At 48.0% G+C, this 17,679-nt stretch overlaps 3 protein-coding genes and 1 long non-coding RNA gene across 4 annotated transcripts; 1 reads left to right on the forward strand and 3 right to left on the reverse strand.

The window, feature by feature from the left end:
* Positions 1–921: 921 nt before the first annotated feature.
* Positions 922–3,123, reverse strand: LOC101772535. Its single transcript, XM_004963611.1, has one exon. It carries the CDS (start codon positions 3,121–3,123, stop codon positions 922–924), a length of 2,202 nt encoding a protein of 733 aa, XP_004963668.1.
* Positions 3,124–3,738: 615 nt separating this feature from the next.
* LOC101776171 (thioredoxin H-type) lies at positions 3,739–5,760 on the reverse strand. Its single transcript, XM_004961515.3, has 3 exons — positions 5,525–5,760; positions 4,294–4,416; positions 3,739–4,196 (listed from the first exon to the last, which is right to left on the reverse strand). The coding sequence occupies exons 1-3, from the start codon at positions 5,660–5,662 to the stop codon at positions 4,062–4,064; spliced, it is 396 nt and encodes a 131-aa protein (XP_004961572.1). The 5' UTR covers positions 5,663–5,760; the 3' UTR covers positions 3,739–4,061.
* Positions 5,761–7,262: 1,502 nt separating this feature from the next.
* On the reverse strand, positions 7,263–15,661 carry LOC101776851 (jacalin-related lectin 3). The gene is made up of 11 exons (XM_022825222.1): positions 14,977–15,661; positions 13,612–13,847; positions 13,380–13,520; positions 12,857–13,288; positions 12,532–12,627; positions 9,736–9,954; positions 8,960–9,418; positions 8,613–8,855; positions 8,181–8,531; positions 7,837–8,052; positions 7,263–7,708 (listed from the first exon to the last, which is right to left on the reverse strand). Exons 1-11 carry the CDS (start codon positions 15,431–15,433, stop codon positions 7,412–7,414), a joined length of 3,147 nt encoding a protein of 1,048 aa, XP_022680957.1. The 5' UTR covers positions 15,434–15,661; the 3' UTR covers positions 7,263–7,411.
* Positions 10,654–12,076, forward strand: LOC111256675. The gene is made up of 2 exons (XR_002676850.1): positions 10,654–11,751; positions 11,831–12,076. It is a non-coding gene; the product is annotated as an uncharacterized LOC111256675 (long non-coding RNA).
* Positions 15,662–17,679: the final 2,018 nt, after the last annotated feature.

A 17,679-nucleotide genomic window follows, 5' to 3' on the forward strand; every position in this document is an offset into this window, starting at 1 on the left:
GTTATTTTTTAGCACGCGTCACATCGAATGTTTAGATACTAATTAGGAGTATTAAAACGTAATCTATTTACAAAACCCATTACATGAATGGAGGCTAAACACAAGACGAATCTATTAAGCCTAATTAGTTCATGATTTGACAATGTGTTGCTAAAGTAAACATTTGCTAATGATGGATTAATTAGGCTTAATAGATTCGTCTCGCCGTTTAGCCTCCACTTATGTAATGGGTTTTGTAAATAGTCTACGTTTAATACTCCTAATTAGTGTCTAAACATTCGATGTGACACGTGCTAAAAATAAGCAAAGGGAACCAAACGTCCCCTAAAAAGGTGTTTTCTCCATCATCCAGATTCCATTCTTTAATTATACAACCACCACAAAGATGTAACTGACACCTTACAACCCATCTCTCCATGTTCTTTTTTTAAGCCAACGCTGGATTTATCACTCTTCCGTAGCTGATCCATTGCCTGGTACCTCTTCCATTTCAAATCGTAGGTCGTTTTAGCTTTTCTACATTCATAGATATAATTATGCACCTAGACATACACTGTATCTACGTGCATAGAAAAAATATACTTAGAAAAAGTTAAAATGATCTACAATTTGGAAATGGATGGAATATATAGCAAGAAGGTATGCATATGCAATTTAACTTCAACCAAAGGTGAAGGTCAATGTTTAGTTGAGAGTTATTGTCTCGGAATCAAAATTACCGAGTTCACGTTGAATGTTTCGAAACTCAAGTAGAAACCGTTTGATCTCGGGACTCAAAACTCCAAATTAACTTTTTATTAGAAAAATAACCATGTATTTTACTCAAACGCCAGTGGGGTGATGGTTGCATTGCTTGACAGCAATTGTTACAGTACCGTCAAGAAATATGCTTGTGTAGTCGATTAACAGCTAGGTACCGTATCAGTATCGCTGACCCGGGAAATCAAGCATGCCACTCAGCCCATCCTGCCGATGCATGACCGGCGGTCGCTCCAGGACGCCAGCGTGAGACAGCAGCGCCCAGAGCTGCGTCATGAACTCGCCGCCCGCGCCGAGCATCTCGGCGTGGATGTCCACGTTGTCCGACGGCGCGAGGAACAGCAGGAACTCCGTCCAGAACTCCGCCAGCACCTCCCACCGCCGCGCGTCGGAGGGCACGGCCCACTTGAGCTGCCCCCACAGCACCGCCGCCCGCTCGATCACGGTGGCGCTCCCTGCACTCTCGTACGTGCCGCCCTCCTGCACGCACGGCAGCTCTGCCGCCTCGATCTGCTCGAGCCTGTGCAGTATGTCGCTCGCCGTCGTGCAGCCGTCGAAGTGGTCCCCCGCCTGCTGCACCGCCGAGTCGAAGATCTGCTCGGCGTTGTTGCTCGGGTCGGGCAGCATCTCCGGCACGAAAGCCACCAGGTAGGCGCAGTAGTTGGACAGCATCGTCGCGGTGAGCCTGTGATGCTCGTCGCCGGCGGTGGCCCGGCCAGCCGGGCGGCCGCCGTCGTAATACCACTCGCAGGCCGTGGTCACGACGTGCCACGCCAGGATCTGGTCGGTGAGCCTGGGGAGCCTGCACGCCCACGCCAGGCGCGGCAGCAGATGATGCTTCCGCAGGGCCCTGACGCCGTTGCTGAGCTGGCAGTGGCTATGCTTCAGCGAGAGGAGCACGGCTCGCCTCACCTCGGGCGGCAGCGGCTTCCTCCGGCCCCGCTTCTGGCCCTGCCGCCGCGGCTCCACCAGGTAGAGCGTCAGCCACGAGAGCAGGTTCCATGGCCGGTGGCGGAACCGCTTCAGGAGCACGTACTGGCCGGCCTTCTCCTCCCAGTACCGGGTCGTCGGCGGCGTGATGCTCTCCTTCCACCAGAGGTGGCTCCGCCGCCGCTTCGACCACGGCCGGCCGTCGCGCACGCACCGGTACACCGTCTTGACGTACCTCCAGTTGGAGGAGAAGCCGGCCACCGCCTGGAACACCTCGAGCCCCGCGGTGATCACGACGACGAGCACCGTGACGGCGCGGTCGAGGTCGCGCACGCCGAGGTGGGGGCGGTGGTAGCCGGGGCCCAGCGTGCCGAAGAAGGCCGTCCACATGGTCAGCCCCGCCACGGCGACGGCGACGCAGATGTACGTCCTGGCCCCCAACAGCACGATGTTCCGGGTGTAGAAGAAGTCGTAGAGGAAGGCGAGCTCCGCCTCGACGACGCGGAACGCGGCGTCGGGGCCGGTGGCGCCGGCGTGGATGAGCCCGATCAGGACAAGGTCGCGCGCCTTGTCGGAGCCGGCCTCCGCGGGAACGTACCCGTAGAACCGCCGCTTCAGCAGCTTGAACAGGGCGAACGCGAGGCAGAAGTCCCTGGCCCTGTCCTTCTCGAAATCGCTGTACGGCTGCTCATCGATCCACCGGTACACCTGGTCGATCGTGACGACCGACATGTCGGTGCTCTGGGAGAGCATGTTATCCCGGGCGTGGCGGACGCCGTCGTGGACGACGGGCTCCATGACCTCCTCGCCGTGGAAGATGTACCTGTACCCTCGCATGGTGGCGGGGTCAGGCGGCTGATCGTCGCCGGAGGTGGAGTCCTCTTCGACGGCCATGTAGTCGGCGACGACCTTGACGGACATGTCGGGGCGGCTGGTCTCGATCATCTCGGCGATCTTGGCGGCCGTCTTGAGCACGTTGAGCGCCCAGAACGCCCAGATGGCGGCCCGGTAGCTGGCGTTGCGGCCGGTGGCGTTGGCGATGAGCCAGAGCACGAGGCCCGTCTGGAGGACGTGCTGCAGCAGCAGCTTCTTGCGCTGGTCGACGTCGCGGCGGCTGTGCACGGGCGCCGAGTAGGCGCTCGCCTGGATGAGGAGCAGCGCGGCCGCCCAGAGCACGAACGCCTCGCCACGGAAGGGCCCGTCCTGGATGATCCCGACGGCGTAGGAGACCACGACGTAGGACATGGAGTAGGCCATCCACATGGCGCCGCGGAGCAGCTTGTCGCTGCTCCGGCGGTTCGCCGAGCCATAGAGCACCAGGACGGCGAGGATCAGCGCGCTCAGGAGCACCACCACCTCCAGCCGAAGCAGGCTTCCCTGCACCGTGCTCAGGCTCTCCCTGATGCCACGTATGGCTGCGCGGCTCACTTCCATGGCGAACTCTAGCCGACTGGCTGATCTTCTTGAAATGGCGGAAGCAGATCATGGAAACTGAAAGCCTTGATCCATGAAGGAAGAAGACGAAAGGGGATTGAAGCAAAAACAAGGAAGAAAAGAAAAGGAATGGAATTGGTGTCCACACCATTTGCAAGATGCTAACATGGCTTCTTTGTGGGTTGTGGCCTTAAGAGGGCTTGTGGCGGTGGCACTCGATGCAAGATAAGAATCTCCCCCAAAGTTTCAAGAAACATTTGGCAGAAACCTTTCTTCCCTCAGAAACCTGTCAGATACCAAAAACAGATCGAATACATTCTTTTTCGAAATGGATTCTTTTTCAAGGTTGTCAGCAGCTGGTAAATTTGCCTATGCACTTTGCTGTTAGAGCGGTGGGGAGAAGCTCCAAAGCTTGGACCGATGAAGCGGTGCCAGGTGAAGAAAAGGATAAATCCCAATCACCAACGTTTGGAGATGAACGTGCAAAAAAGCAGATACCCATTCTCAAAACCAGCACCATGATTTTGTAAAGCTAAAAACTTGAGTGCTCAGGGAGAGCAAGCATACTGTACTGGCATGAGAAGACATGACTGCAATTACCATCGCATTTTCAGAAATCTGAAAGCCCATAATAACCAGCGCGTTGTGGCTAAACAAAAACTTCAGTGGCTGATAGGCAAATACCTCAAAAACTAGATGACTACAATAGTCAAACAATTTCCAAGATTCTGACGCTGATTTACCATTCTAGCATCTCAGCTGAAAGACGAGACAGCTGAAAGACGAGACATGATAGGCAAAGCACAAGCTTGGATCAAGCTGCATAAAGAGTAGGATAGGAGTCAATACTACATACGAGTACATCATAGAGGCACTAGTTCTCTCTGAGTTGAAGCGTCTTCTTATTTAGGCAAATACTTCATTATAACATCACTGGTCTACTGGGCCATATGGAGCTCAAGCTTCACGGCCAGCTCATCCTTTGCTGCACCGACAACCCTGTCCTTGACTTCGCCCTCCTTCATGAACAGGAAGGTTGGCATGGCCTCAACACTGAATTGCTCAGCAATGGCCTGCTTCGAAAATTGACCTTGTTAGGAAAGCAGACAACTGAAGAAACAAGTAAATTGTATTATGTTAATCTGCAACGAATGATAGCAGTTCTACGACCTTCATTTCATCAACATCGACCTTCAGGAAAACAACATTTGAGTTCTTCTTGGCCATCTCAGCGAAAATTGGAGCGATGGTGCGGCATGGCGGGCACCATGATGCGGTAAAGTCGATCACTACCTATTGTTAAGAAAAGTATATTAGCATGCATTTAACTAAAGCGTGTTAATATGGTTTGAGAAGTGATAACACCATTGCTATTCAACATTAAGAAAGGCCTACCTGATTTTGCATTACAAACTGAGATTATTTGTTACGTAATGAGGCAAAATGAGCAATCTGGCCAAATTCTTTATTAAACAGTATACAAGTCTCCTCCGATATCATGGTTTAGCGTTCTTAAGACTTTAACATGCTCGGTTTTACTATACAACTTGAACACGTTATGATATGAGTATAAACAATTCAATCGCGGTAGAATTTAAGCATTAGAAAATCAAGGGATGATTTCACACAAGCGCATGCTTTCATCTCAAAGGGAGTAACAAATGTATCTCTTGTAGATTATAAAACAGTAAAGTACCAATCTGAACTTCTAGAGCAACACGACACATAAAAAATGTTGAAGCAGTTGTAAAAGAAGCTATGGCATATTGCCATCTGCACATCAACCATATTATAAAACACTAATAGGATATAAGTTACAAAACATGAATTTGAAGCTGAAACTGGGATCAGCCATCAATGCAGCAGCCAAAATGCTTTTTTCATTTAAAGAAAAGCAATGAAGGACGCAGCACAATAACCTCAAACAAGAGGGCAACACCCACAAAAGATATTCTGTTGCAGTATCTGCTACTATTTGACTATTTCCATATCTGCTGCTGCCCTACCATCTGCTGTCATCACATTTTCCACCTACCGGAACCATCGAGGTTCGGATTAATAATATTCTAAAATAGAACACGCTATTCCAGGGATAAACTCATCTTTATGGTATAAATAATCCCTAACTCCACAACAAAATAGGGAAATAAAAAAACCCCAAAAGTGCTTCTCAAATCATCCAAACAACTAGATTACGGAGAGACTTTAGCCCAAAAGTACAGGTGGAAACAGCCCCAGCTAAACCCTAGGGTTCGAAATTTTACAGATCGGCATAAACCAAGACAATCCAGTCGGAATACACAATCTACCCAGCACGGATTCTAACATGAACAGAGGTACGGACTGATCCAGCATAATTTCTCGCGGCAACAGAAAAAAGAAAGAAAGAAGAAACAGGTACCAGCTTGTTTTTGCTGATGGCCTCCTCGATCTGGATGCTCCACTCGTCCAGGCTGTGGATCGCAATCACAGAGCCCTCCGCCGGTCCCACCGGTGGCGGCGCCGGCGCCGGCGCCGCCTCAGCACCCGAAGACGCCATCTCTGTCTCGCGCGTACCGCTTGTGTTTCTAACGCGAGGGGTGGACACACTGGACGGACGCGGTTGTTCTGTCTCCCTCTCGGCTTCTCCTCCTCGGCTCGCGTTCCGATAGATATTTGCCCATTAGGGGAATCGAATTTATCCTTTGGGGGCCACATGACGAATATGCCCTTGCGCGCAGAGGGAATTACGATCAGAGGCTCCGTCCAGGCTAGTACGTTCCGAAGACTCCCGGGGCGTCTAACGCTGTCCGATCAGGAACGAACGGTTGGGTGGGCGTGCTCAGGCCAAGCGGCATCATTTTGGATTTTTCAGTGGCACAAGCGTCAGACGAGATGACTCGGTCGGTGCTCGTCGGCTTTGATCAGGCAGCCAGGCTGCTGTTTATAGCCTACGATCATTGGCGTGTTTCCTAGCTGCTTTTTGGATCGTTTGCACACTCGTTGCCGAAAAATAAATCATAAATTAAAAAAATATCTCCGATCTTAATGGAGTAATGCATATATTTTAAACGTGATATATTCAAGAATAAAAATAAAATGAGCTCGTCGTTAGCATTTCTCAGTTCTCGTGGCTGCTAATTTCGTCGGTCCTCACTTTTGCACAGTCGTAGTTGCGAAGACTAAATGGTAAGCAAATATGTAATGGAAAAGTTTATATGACATTGGATATTTGGATGTTGATTGAACCCTTGTTCTGCGACTGTAAATCACCCTAAGGTCCCGTTTGGATCATTGGAATTGAATTCCATCCTAATAATCATAATTTAGACACAAATTAATTAAGCTAATATAATTGTATGTGGAATATAGTTGTATATTATAGTTGGTGATATGGGAGAGATACTTATATGCTGCACTTCTACTATAGAGAAGCGAGTCTAAGAGCGTGCTATAAGAATTGAATTCCATTCTAATAACCATAATCTATAGAATCAATTTCCATCTCCCACCCCATGAATTTAAGATAGGCTTATATCTAAACTTTGGAAAGTTGTGAAATGCTACATTCCAACATAAATTAGCCTACTCCATTAAATAGATTCCAATTCCTTCAAAATGAAGGGACCCAAACGAGGCCTAAAAGGAATCATGCCATACTGAACTTTCCAAATCCATAGACGGAAGCAAAAGCATCGGACGAGGAAAATTTAAATGAGTAGAGAATATGTTCTTTTCGAAAGAGTAGACAATATCTTCATAGGATGGATGTGGCATGGCGGAGTTTTTGAATGAGGTGTTGTTTTAATCCACGTGGTTTACGAATTGGATACTAATGCAAATAGTTCATGATATGAAATTCTCACATTCAGCTAGATTAATTTTTACGATAAATGGGACTCTCTTATCTGAGATTCCGTATTGGCACTTTGGTTTACTAAACGCTTTAACATTTTTTTGGGGGAAAATTCGCATGTTTGGTCTGCGTTTACAAGTGAACCGTTTATATCGTTATAAAAATCCTATCCTGCTTATGAATTTCTGTAGCATAACTCGACAGGCAGATGGAGTGCCCTGCCTCTGCAGTCACAAGCAGCAGCGCACTTTCAAACTAAGTGAAGTACTGACAAAAGGCGTACTGAAATTCAACAGAGACAAGGTAATAATCAGACAATTACATCTCTTCAGTCTTCAATTTCATAGCCTTTCCTGAATACAGGGGAATGAACTCAAATGCAGCCTCCAAACTAAGGCCAAAAATTATCTCTTATAAACCGAAACTACATGTGTATTTGACCCTGCCCGGCGATCAGAAGAGGTACTTGGACAGCACGTACTTGGGGGCAGGCCTCCTGTCCCCGAGCCAGTGCTGCATGTGCACGCCGATGGCGTCCAGGTGCTGCCCGCTCCGGCCGTGGAATCCCACCACCTTCCCCTCCGTCATCGCCGACGAGAAGTAGGCGCCGAACTCATCGCCGAATGGCCCGTACTTGCCCCGGTTGGTGACGAACGTCAGCGACCTCAGGACCCGGGGCCCGTCCTCCCTGCTCGTGTTGTAGTAGCCGTACACGCACGTCAGCACCTCGTGAGGGTAGTCCAGCTTCACCTGCAAAACGCATTCAGAGAAAACGATGTCATGCTACTGAGAAATGTGGCAGCAAGCACTGATCATGTCATGCCTTCGCAAGACCGATGGATGGACAGAGCGTGCTAGGAACTTGATATGGCACTCACCCTGTGGGTTATGTGGCCGCTGTTCCCATGCCTTGCAGACCAGACGGAGTAGCCACTCCGGTCATACTCGACCTGAATCGACCCGATGAAAGCGCCTCTCATAATGTAGATTTGTTTCACCCCGGTGTAGACGCCGTCATCCCATGGCCGGCCTCCCTCCCCGCCCCATGGCCCTGGTCCCATTGGAACCGGTTCTTTCACCATGCCATAAGCAACCTGCAGAGTGGTTCAAATGCCTCGGTCATTGTCTGTTTCAGCTATCTCATCTGCAGAAATGCTGCTGATGGTTCAGTACTTTTTCAAGAACGTGATTCGGAGTTCATGCTTGCAAGAATTTTAGTTACCTCGTCGTTTGTATATGTATTACTCTGCGCTTGAGCAAGCATGTTGTAATGCAGTGATGGACTAGTAGGGGTCGTCGGTCTGCTAACAAATCGCTGTGGTGCTACCTTGCCTTCCTGGACATGAACTCCAATGCCATCGATGTACCACCCCTCCCTGCCATGAAATCCTACTATCCTTCCATTGGTAAAACTTGTGGAGAAGTATGTCCCACTCTCATCCCCATACGGTCCGTATGTTCGCTTGTTTGTGTGGAATGTGAGCGATCTGACCACAGTTGGGCCCATGATTATTGCTGAATCCAAGAACCCGGTTATATGAGTTAACACCTCTGACGGGAAATCGAATACTATCTGCAAGACAAAAGTTTCAGATCACCCAAACTTAATAAACGTTACTGTTCAGCGAAGAACCGGTACTGCAGTCACATTTACCTTGTCAGGTGGAACACCTCCACTGAATCCATGCTTGTTACCCCATACTGCCTGCCCATTTCGATCATACAGCACCTTCATAGAAGAAATTCCCACTGCACGTGTCAAATTAATCTGCCACACACCGGTGTAAACACCATCGTCAAAGATGGTGCCACCACTTCCACCCCAGGGACCATAAGTGTGAGTGCTGTTCATGGCTGCAGCTCCTTTATCTCCATAGTAACTAGGGAAAGAAACCATCTGCAAGGTGAATTTCACTATTTCAGAATTTAATGGTTGTACAATTATCAGGCACATAGCGAATGGGCATCATAATGCAAATATGGTAGGCTAGTTTGCCAAACCTTGTTCCAGACAGCTCCATCACTGTAGTCCGGTGATGGGTTTACATACTGCTGCTTAGGTTCATTGCTAGCATAAACAGCATAGCTGTCGCCTCTATCTCGCACAGCAAGGACCATGTCAGCTCCAGTATCATCCCCAGTGAAGCTGTATCCATTTCTAATGTGTTCACTTGGGAGGCTTCTGGGTGTGGCGGGAGAATTCAATGGATTTGGAAAATGCACTTGCTTCAGATAGAAGCCTATTGAGTTGAGATATGACCCAGACCTTCCATGAAATCCAATGATCTTCCCACTGCTCACTGGAAGTGAGAAAGGCGTCCCATCTTCGGTGCCAAAAGGTCCATACTTTGAACTGTTGCTCTGAAATGTCAGTGACCTTATGATCACTGGAGTCCCACAGACTGATCCATAGTGTCCACTTACAGACACAAGGGCTTCATCTGGAAAATCTAGCTTCACCTGCAGATTATATAAAACATAAAGAATTTTGTTAAACATAAGACCTAAGGACTTCAGCATCAATGAAGAAGAACTTGTCTGAACTAGAATAATGATCAAATTAGGCTTGCAGAGCATAATTTTGGTGGACCTTCAGTAAACCAGTTAACAAAACGGCAAACAAATTTCAAGTAAAGTTCATCGATATTCAAAACTTTATACGGATGTTTATACCTTTAAGAATTAATACCACCAATCAAAGAGATCTCTAGTAGGGTCCTTTTGCAATCAAACTAGAAAAACTACAAATGCTTCAGTGAGGGTTCAGTAAACCACACCTTATCTGCTTGGGAGCTTCCATCAGTACCCCCGTGAGTCTCTGACCAAACTGATCTTCCTTTCAGATCATACTCAATCCTTATAGAGTCAATAGCTGCACCATGGGTGATCACAATCTGGCGTATTGTCGAGTACACACCATCATCCCAAGGATATCCTCCTGTCCCTCCCCAAGGCCCAACCACTATGGGGCTCTTCCCGTTAATGGCTTTGATACTCTAGTAGACATAAATCAGGAAACTTTTGTTAGAACATGATAACTGAAGTTGAATGGTACAACCTCTACGATATATCATGAAACCATTACGTTTTCAACTTTTCAATTCGTTACCAGTGAAGCAAAAATATAGTTATGACGAACCTTTCCAGGGAAGGAAAAAGTAGCAACGAATGCAAGTCATTTTCCAGATTCTAAGATTTCTAAGAAACTCAATTGGTCCAAAAGTGTCCAATTCCAAAATTGGCAAATGAAAACACCAAATGTTTTGTCATGTGCTGTGATCCCTATTCTGCCCAATTGTAGGATGGCATTTCTGAAGGTTCTATGCATGCTTAGAAGTTGATTAACTCATTGTTGACACGCACACATATGCTCATGGAAGCAAACACAGAAATATGCTCACACAAGCTCATGAATAAACAAAAGAATGTACCATTTTTTGTTGCACAAATAGGCTCAAACACTTGAGAGTAAGAGAACTGAGCTTATGCCTTCTACTACTGCCCACCTGCTACTGCGTTGTGGGCTTATTAAGACAAGAAGAAGCACACACCTGCCAATTTATAGGATGACTAGAGCAAAGGATGCCAAGGCCGAACCACACTGGCCACAAACAGGTGCCAGCGTTAACGGTAGAGGAGACCTGAAAGCAACCAAGGGAACTCGATTCTCTGACCTACTGGAGCCAATTCACGCACAAAGGAAGCATGGCCGTGATGCGATTATCAGTCTTTTTTCCAGCCTCTCGTATTCGCCTTTTACTGATCTCCGATACCAGGCCACACCGACCTTGCATGATTCCCTGCAAAACTAGCGATGGGAAATTAAAGAAGCCACATATTTTATGACATCAATCCTGTAATAGAATGCGTTATTCTGCGTGCTGCGTCTGTGGGTGTGCGGTGGAACTCAACTAGCAGAAATTTAACTTGTTGGGTTCTTGATTCCAACTTCGAGAAGGGGGTCGTTTCCTTGCACTTTTTCACTGGGCTCTTGACTTCGTTTCAAGCAGTGGACGCACTGACTAAATGGAAATCAATTTCCTGAACCCCAGTTCTGCATCATGAAATTTCATCAATCTGAACAGAAAGTAGAAAAAAAAAGAAAAGAAAAGGAAACGATAGAAAAGGTTACTCAATCCATCCGGCAATGTGCTTCTCGTTTGCTTCACCTCTCGAAGCGCCGCGGAGTTCCATGCCGTATCGGCCACGAGCGCCGCCCACGCGAAAACGAATTTGGCGGGGAGCACGTTTTCCGCCATACCTGACCTTTATGAACTGGAGTGCACCGCACCCGACTCGTGTGCGCGTTGGCGGTGGGGGAATCGCGGGGAAGACTGGAAGAGGCAGCGAACCACCACCACCAGCGCGCGCGCGCGCGCCGCTCCCCCGAAGCGAAGCGTCGGACGCGACGCCTGACGTGACCGAATCGGGGAGGGTCGCGTCACTCGTTTCACGCTCACCGCCGCACCACGCCACCACCGTCGGCCTCTCAGGTTCGCGGCTGGGCGGGCGGGTTCGCAGCGTTTGGCGCCACCAGCGGCGGCGTATCGAGATCGGAATAAATATATCTCCCCACGGGAGAATGCGATGCCTGCGGCCGCCGCCGCGTCGGCGGCGTCGGTGCGGGCGCGGGAGCGGGCGTGTGGCGTGGAGCAAAACGACGCGGGGGGCTTGGCATCATGGCATGGTTCCTCACTTCCCCTTGCTTCCGCTGATTCCCTTCCCGGCTGCCGGCTTCCCCAACTAGGCAACGAAACTGGAGAAGTGAGGAGACCCATGGCGTCAAAACCATGGTCTGTTTGGGGTTTGAGCTTTGAATTTTACACGATTTTCACGTGAATTTCAGCGTTGCTAATGGATTACAGCATGTAGCTGGGAGATGGATCCCTCGGGGCTTGGGAGGTGTCAAGTGATGCTCAGCGACCGCCAACCGCGGTTGGAGTTGCACAGGTTAGAGAATCCTTTCTCAAGAGTATCTGATTTTAATAAGTTTCCAAGATTCCCACAAGTGATACAGACTTGGCCTATATGCGGACACCAAAGAAAACAGATCATCAACAGGAGCAGCTCGATGTATGGCATAAGCTCCTAGTATTACACAACAATTCCATTTGCTGACGTTTTTCCTCATGATGCATCCTTGTACAACATAACCACAAAGCATCGGGCAAGTACTATTTCTTTATTTATCTGGTCACCAAACTGCGGTATAAATAATCCACGCAGGGGCTCTCTAAATTCATAGGCTAATACAAGTCTGACATGTACAAATCGTGGAATTTCACACCAGAGTATGGTTCACCAATACAGAGCAAATCTGGGCATCTCAGTGCAACCCAGCGGGTGTAGTGTAGAGAAAGAGCATACGGGAATATGGAAGGGCACCTGAAGAAGCCAGCATAGCCTAGACCTACTGCTCGCACAAGAGCTTGCTTGAATCTGTAAATTGTTGGAGTCAGCATATGTGAATGATTAGGATCCATTAAGATACGAATGTCAAAGATATCAATGCTACCTAAATAAAAGCAAGTTTACTTAATCTTTACCTTCCATCCATAATGACTCTATGTTCATTGATCCATCAGTTCCAACAAACCATTCCAAGAGGGAACTTTAGAGAAAGACTGCTTCTTCTTGATTCCTTCAATACCAGAAAAGTTACCATTGGCCTGACATAGTAACAGGTCATTTTCAGTTACAATGTCAATTTCTACAATGTTTTAAATGATTATGCATGGTAAAACAACAAGTATCATAACTGAAAATGAAAGGTGATAAAATAAAGATCCGAACTAACTTAGAAAGATTAGAACAAACGATAACTCAGAGTCGGGTCAGGCCCCAATCACAAGCATGGTAAAAGTTCAAAAAAACTCCGCAAATATCTAGCATACTTACCCTGAGGCACTGGGCACGAACTGTATCGCAAATAGGATAATCATGAGGGCAGCAGTAACGGTTGTCCTTGCAGCAAATTGCATTGTCCAGTCCGCAGCAGCTCCAAGAAAGGCACAAGCCCAAGACGCGCCACGAGCAACAACAGGTGGATCCTTCAGGACAGTAGGTAAGCAGATTGCATTTGGTTGGGCCAGGGCCTGGTGAAGGAGGAGGATTCGGGCTTGTTTTGGTTGGAAATGATGGCATCATGTTTATACCGCAGATACCACTGGAAGCACCAGTGTTTCGATGCATATGCATGTAGCCCTTCATTCCCCACCTTTCACCCCAAGAATTTTTCACAATCCAGTAATCCTTGCCACCTTCGGAACCATAACCCACGATTAACACAGCATGATCAAGAGATGTCGGACATGGACCATCAAAGATACCCTGCATAAGAATATTAGAAGGAAAGTACAATAAATGGTTACTGTTATGCAACACATGTTAGTGAGAGGGGAACCAAATGCTGCCTCTGTACCTGAGAGTATAGCTGAAATGCTCGTGCACTGCCACATATTCCTACACTAACTGGTTGCTGGGCAACAGCCTGGAGCAACAAGTTTTCTTTGTTTGAAGGGACATCAGAGTAACCATCAATTGTCACAACCCGCCTTTTCAGCTGTGATATAAGTAAATGTAACACATGAACATGGCATGGTAAAAGGCATCCAAACAATTTGTGAGGGTAATTTTTTACAACCCCACGTTACCTTGTTCTTGTTACATGTTCCGTCTGCTTGACGATAGGGATAATCATCCTCCGTATCAATTCCACCATTTTTAATCACAAACTTAAAAGCATAATCCATGAGGCCACCACCACAGCCGTTATTATATGACCTGTCACAGTCAATTAGTTCCTGTTCAGAAAGGCTGACCAGTGAGCCCGTCTTGATTTTGTTTATTCCTTCTATAGCACCTGTAGCTGAAAAGCTCCAACAAGCTCCTGAAAAACAAAAGAGACACAATTACTTGCAGAACCAGTGCAATTAGTGATTGGAAATTGGTAGTAAACTGGCATCTTCAACAGAAGGAAACAAAACCTTTTCTCTTTGAGGCAGTCAGGAAGGGAAACCCTACTTTCCAATCATAAAATAAAACCAGTAAATGCTGAAACAAAAACTAGATACAAGGTAGATTATGCAGAAACAGACCAATTTGTGCCAAGCATCACTCCTACTTGTCTGATCCTACTTCTCCCTACATTGTAGAATAAGATCTGAGAAGGTTCTTACAGGGCTCCCATCAGTCGTCTATATTTGCGCTTCCCAATTTTTACCCCAGGCACTCTAACATATCCTAACTTAGAACACTGAATTACTGGAAACATGAGCATTGGTACTTTAGAGAATCTTATGAATACCAAAAAGACCAAATGCGCTCTGAAAACAAAACACACACATCTATTTCAACAACAAGAAAATCCATCGATATAAGCAGTTCTTTAGTGCAAACACCATAAATAGCCACAAGACCTATTGAAGTTCAGTTTAACATCTCATTGGGCCACGATGAAGAATCTCGTATGATTTTTTTTAGCGCGATCTCATACGAAACTAGAGGTGTGACTCTTGATCTCGGATTCACAGAGGGTTAGTTTCAGTTCTGCAGTTCCATCCCAAGCATAGCAAAGCTTGCCGGCTAACTTTGAAACTTGTAGTTGGTACATCGCAACAATCCTATACGCTTAAGGCTAGCTGGTGTTACCTCACTAAGCACAGAAAAGTTTCTGTGCTTCTACAGGATGTGAAAGACCAAAGTTGTGACCGAATTCACCATAGGCAAGCGAACTTTCCGTACTTCTAACTGATCAATTATGCGTAGTGTTTCACTGCACCTAATGACAGAATCGGCTTGCATCAGCATCGACTCCCTTTTACTGTTCAGCTCAGATTCTAGGAATCGAATCTGACTAGCATTAGGAATGGCCATATAGATATTTAACTCACTATGTTAGTGTTAGTACTTCGTTCAACAGTATCCGCAATCGAGCAATAAATCTGACGTGAATAACAGATGGGTTTTGGGAACAGCAATCCAAGCGTAGAGAGGCAGATCGAGGCAGGTTCGCTCACCGCAGCTGCCCTGGTTCTTGACCTTGGTGACGGCCCCTTTCTTCCTCCAGTCGACCGCGTCGGGCACCGCGGCGACGCCGCCGTCGAGTCCCCCGAACACGGGCGCGCCGGCGCTCCGGAGCGTCGCCCCGACCCGCCCGACCGCGAGGCGGCCGAGGCGCGCGGCGCGGAACTCCTCGTGCGTGAGGTCCGCGAAGGCGTTGAGCGCGAGCGTGTAGGACGGGGGCGACCCGCCGACGGCGTTGGCGCGGGCGTTGTGCGCCGCGACGAAGGCCGCGTTGTCCGCGAACACGGCGAGCCGCGCGGCGCGCTCCTCGGGCGTGGCGTAGGCCTTGCCGTGCTCCGCGCACCACGCGTCGAACAGCGCCTCGTGTGCCGACAGGCCCCCGCCAGCGGCGGCTGCTGCCGCGAGCAGCAGCAGCAGCAGGGGGAGGAGGAGGCAGGAGGTGGAGGGCATTTTCGCGATACCCCCTTTCACCTCTGGTTGGGTCCGGGTCAGAGCAGAGTCGAGAGGCGGAGTTTAAGTAGGGTTTGGGGGTTTGGCGAGGATATGGATTGGAACCGGAGAAGGGTGGAGAAGAGAAGGCGGCGGCGAGATCGTCTTGACGAAGACGAAGAAGACTAGCGACAAGGACGGCGAGACTGCGCGAGCGAGCAGTGTGATAGACGTGGGGGGAGGAACACGGGGGCGGGTAGGTTGGGGAACCGCCTCTGTTCGTCTGGGGCCTGCATCAGGCCACGCAGTTCGGTTTCATCGATGGAAAATCGAAATTGGACGGACTCTGCGGACTCGTTCCGAAGAACAAAAATTCCGGTTTCGTGCGAGCAATGCTGTGCCTCAGTGCCTGCGTGACCGTTGAATTTCCTGCCAGAAAAGATCGTGACGGGTTTCTTCCGATCCCAGGTGTCGGTTCCTCCTGTTCCTTCTCTTCCTCTTGCAAAGTGGATGCGGCTCATTGCTCGATAGGTTTAAGTTTACCAAGGAAGGAAAATCGCGGCTAGGCCAGGTGTTTCGGGGTGTTGCTAACAAGGCATGGTCGAGAAAGACCGCGCTGATCGGGCGCTGATCACGCAAAGTGTGGCTTGCGGTGCTCTGGGTGTGAGTTGATCGACGCGCGATGGAACTAAGGGAACACAAGCAATTACGGAGTGCTGACAGGGGCCTTGTGCGTAGGGAGGTAGAGACATCAGACATGTGCGTGCTTGCAGTTGCAGCGGCAGAGTGGAGCACAAGACAGGCCTCGCTGGAAATGGATTGCGCGTCGGCCAGTATCTCGGAAGCATTCCGGTAGCTCTCCAGCCTTCATGGCGTCGGTACAAAGATCTGCGTCTAGTTTTATCACCAAGGAAGCATTGCTTGTAAACAATGGAATATCAAAATTGAAATGACTTACATGAGTAGAAATGGCAAGCCAGCGTGCATGATCAAGAGACATGGTTTTATGTCGGTCTCACCAGGTGGAAGCTTGCAAACAAGTCATGGAATATTCAAGTCTGAATCAAGAATAAGTAGTTGGAGATATGGATTTCAAATGTGTATTGATTATTGATGTCAAAGCAGGACTAAACTCAAAGTGTCAAGGTTTGATGAAGTCAATGCAAGCAAGTGATTAAACAATGAGGGACTAAACGAAGATTGGGCAAGCGACGGTTTGAGCCATGGATTCTTTACTAGGGTGAAGGGGGTATTACTGGGGGGATTTCAAAGGATCAAATTAAGTCTTAGTGAGTGAAGTGACGCAACACATCAAATATGTGTTGAAGGATATAATGGAGTGGCTTAAGGATTGGAGAATATGGTAGTCTTGATTACATTATGTGAAAGACCCTAAGTCACTAGCTTAAGGTGGATATGCTTAAGAGAAAAGAAATGGTTGGAATCCTTGTGAAGTGACATTGAAGAAGAATTCCAATTGTAGAAGTGATGACAAGCTCGAGTAGTTGATATTGTGGTTAATATTTGATATTTAGTATACATATGATGTAGGATGTAACTATGATAACTTTGTCTATGTCTCGGTGCTCAAGTGATATAATCAAGTGCTTACACGAGAGAGACACGTAAACACATCACGAGCATGGGGTTCTTGAGATACTAAGTTTCTTCCAGGCCTGGAGCCTCTATCTAGGACAAGAGGTTGGATTCCTCTAGGTAGGGTTCTCTATCCTGGATCTCCCTTCCAGGCATAGAACTTTTGTCTAGGCCTGGAGGTCGGATTCCTCGAGGCTAGGTTCTCTATCCCTGTTGTTCTCTTGGCCAGAACCTTCAGGGTTTTGTGCATCTTTGGGTCCATTTTGAACACTGTATGTTGGAGGTCCGGAACCTCTAGGGTTTCATGCTTCTTTAAGTTGGGTCATTTTTTAATGTTGTACTGTTGGATGCTGGAACCTTCATGGTCCGCTGTGAATCATGATAGTACATAACAGTTGGATTTTAGCTCGTGTATTGATACCCCCTCACCCTCTCACCCCTTCATTCATTTGTAGCTATAGTAAAAACGAAGAACACTCTTACACGGCCAAAATTGCTCTACCCTCTCTGCATTTGCTTGAGATTTGAGAAGAAAAGTGATGTGGGTTGAGAGATTGGATTGAGTGAAGGTGAGCAAAACTCATCCTTCAGCACTTGAGTTCATAAGTTCATAGCAAGAGATAATTGAAGCATTTGTTACCCTTGGGATTCAATGCCCTAGACAGCTAGGC

This window comes from Setaria italica, chromosome III (genome assembly GCF_000263155.2).
Source record: "Setaria italica strain Yugu1 chromosome III, Setaria_italica_v2.0, whole genome shotgun sequence".
Classification (NCBI taxonomy): domain Eukaryota; kingdom Viridiplantae; phylum Streptophyta; class Magnoliopsida; order Poales; family Poaceae; genus Setaria; species Setaria italica.

Bases quoted from the DNA above. Each gene is read 5' to 3' on its own strand.
- LOC101772535 (XM_004963611.1), bottom strand. From the start codon at position 3,123: ATGGAAGTGAGCCGCGCAGCCATACGTGGCATCAGGGAGAGCCTGAGC.
- LOC101776171 (XM_004961515.3), bottom strand. From the start codon at position 5,662: ATGGCGTCTTCGGGTGCTGAGGCGGCGCCGGCGCCGGCGCCGCCACCG. The intron at 4,417-5,524 runs GTACCTGTTTCT...TCTTAACAATAG, and splicing joins CCATCAGCAAAAACAAGCTG to GTAGTGATCGACTTTACCGC. The intron at 4,197-4,293 runs GTCGTAGAACTG...TTTTCGAAGCAG, and splicing joins TCGATGTTGATGAAATGAAG to GCCATTGCTGAGCAATTCAG.
- LOC101776851 (XM_022825222.1), bottom strand. From the start codon at position 15,433: ATGCCCTCCACCTCCTGCCTCCTCCTCCCCCTGCTGCTGCTGCTGCTC. The intron at 13,521-13,611 runs GTAACGTGGGGT...CTTATATCACAG, and splicing joins GAACATGTAACAAGAACAAG to CTGAAAAGGCGGGTTGTGAC. The intron at 8,532-8,612 runs GTAAATGTGACT...TTTGTCTTGCAG, and splicing joins GAGGTGTTCCACCTGACAAG to ATAGTATTCGATTTCCCGTC.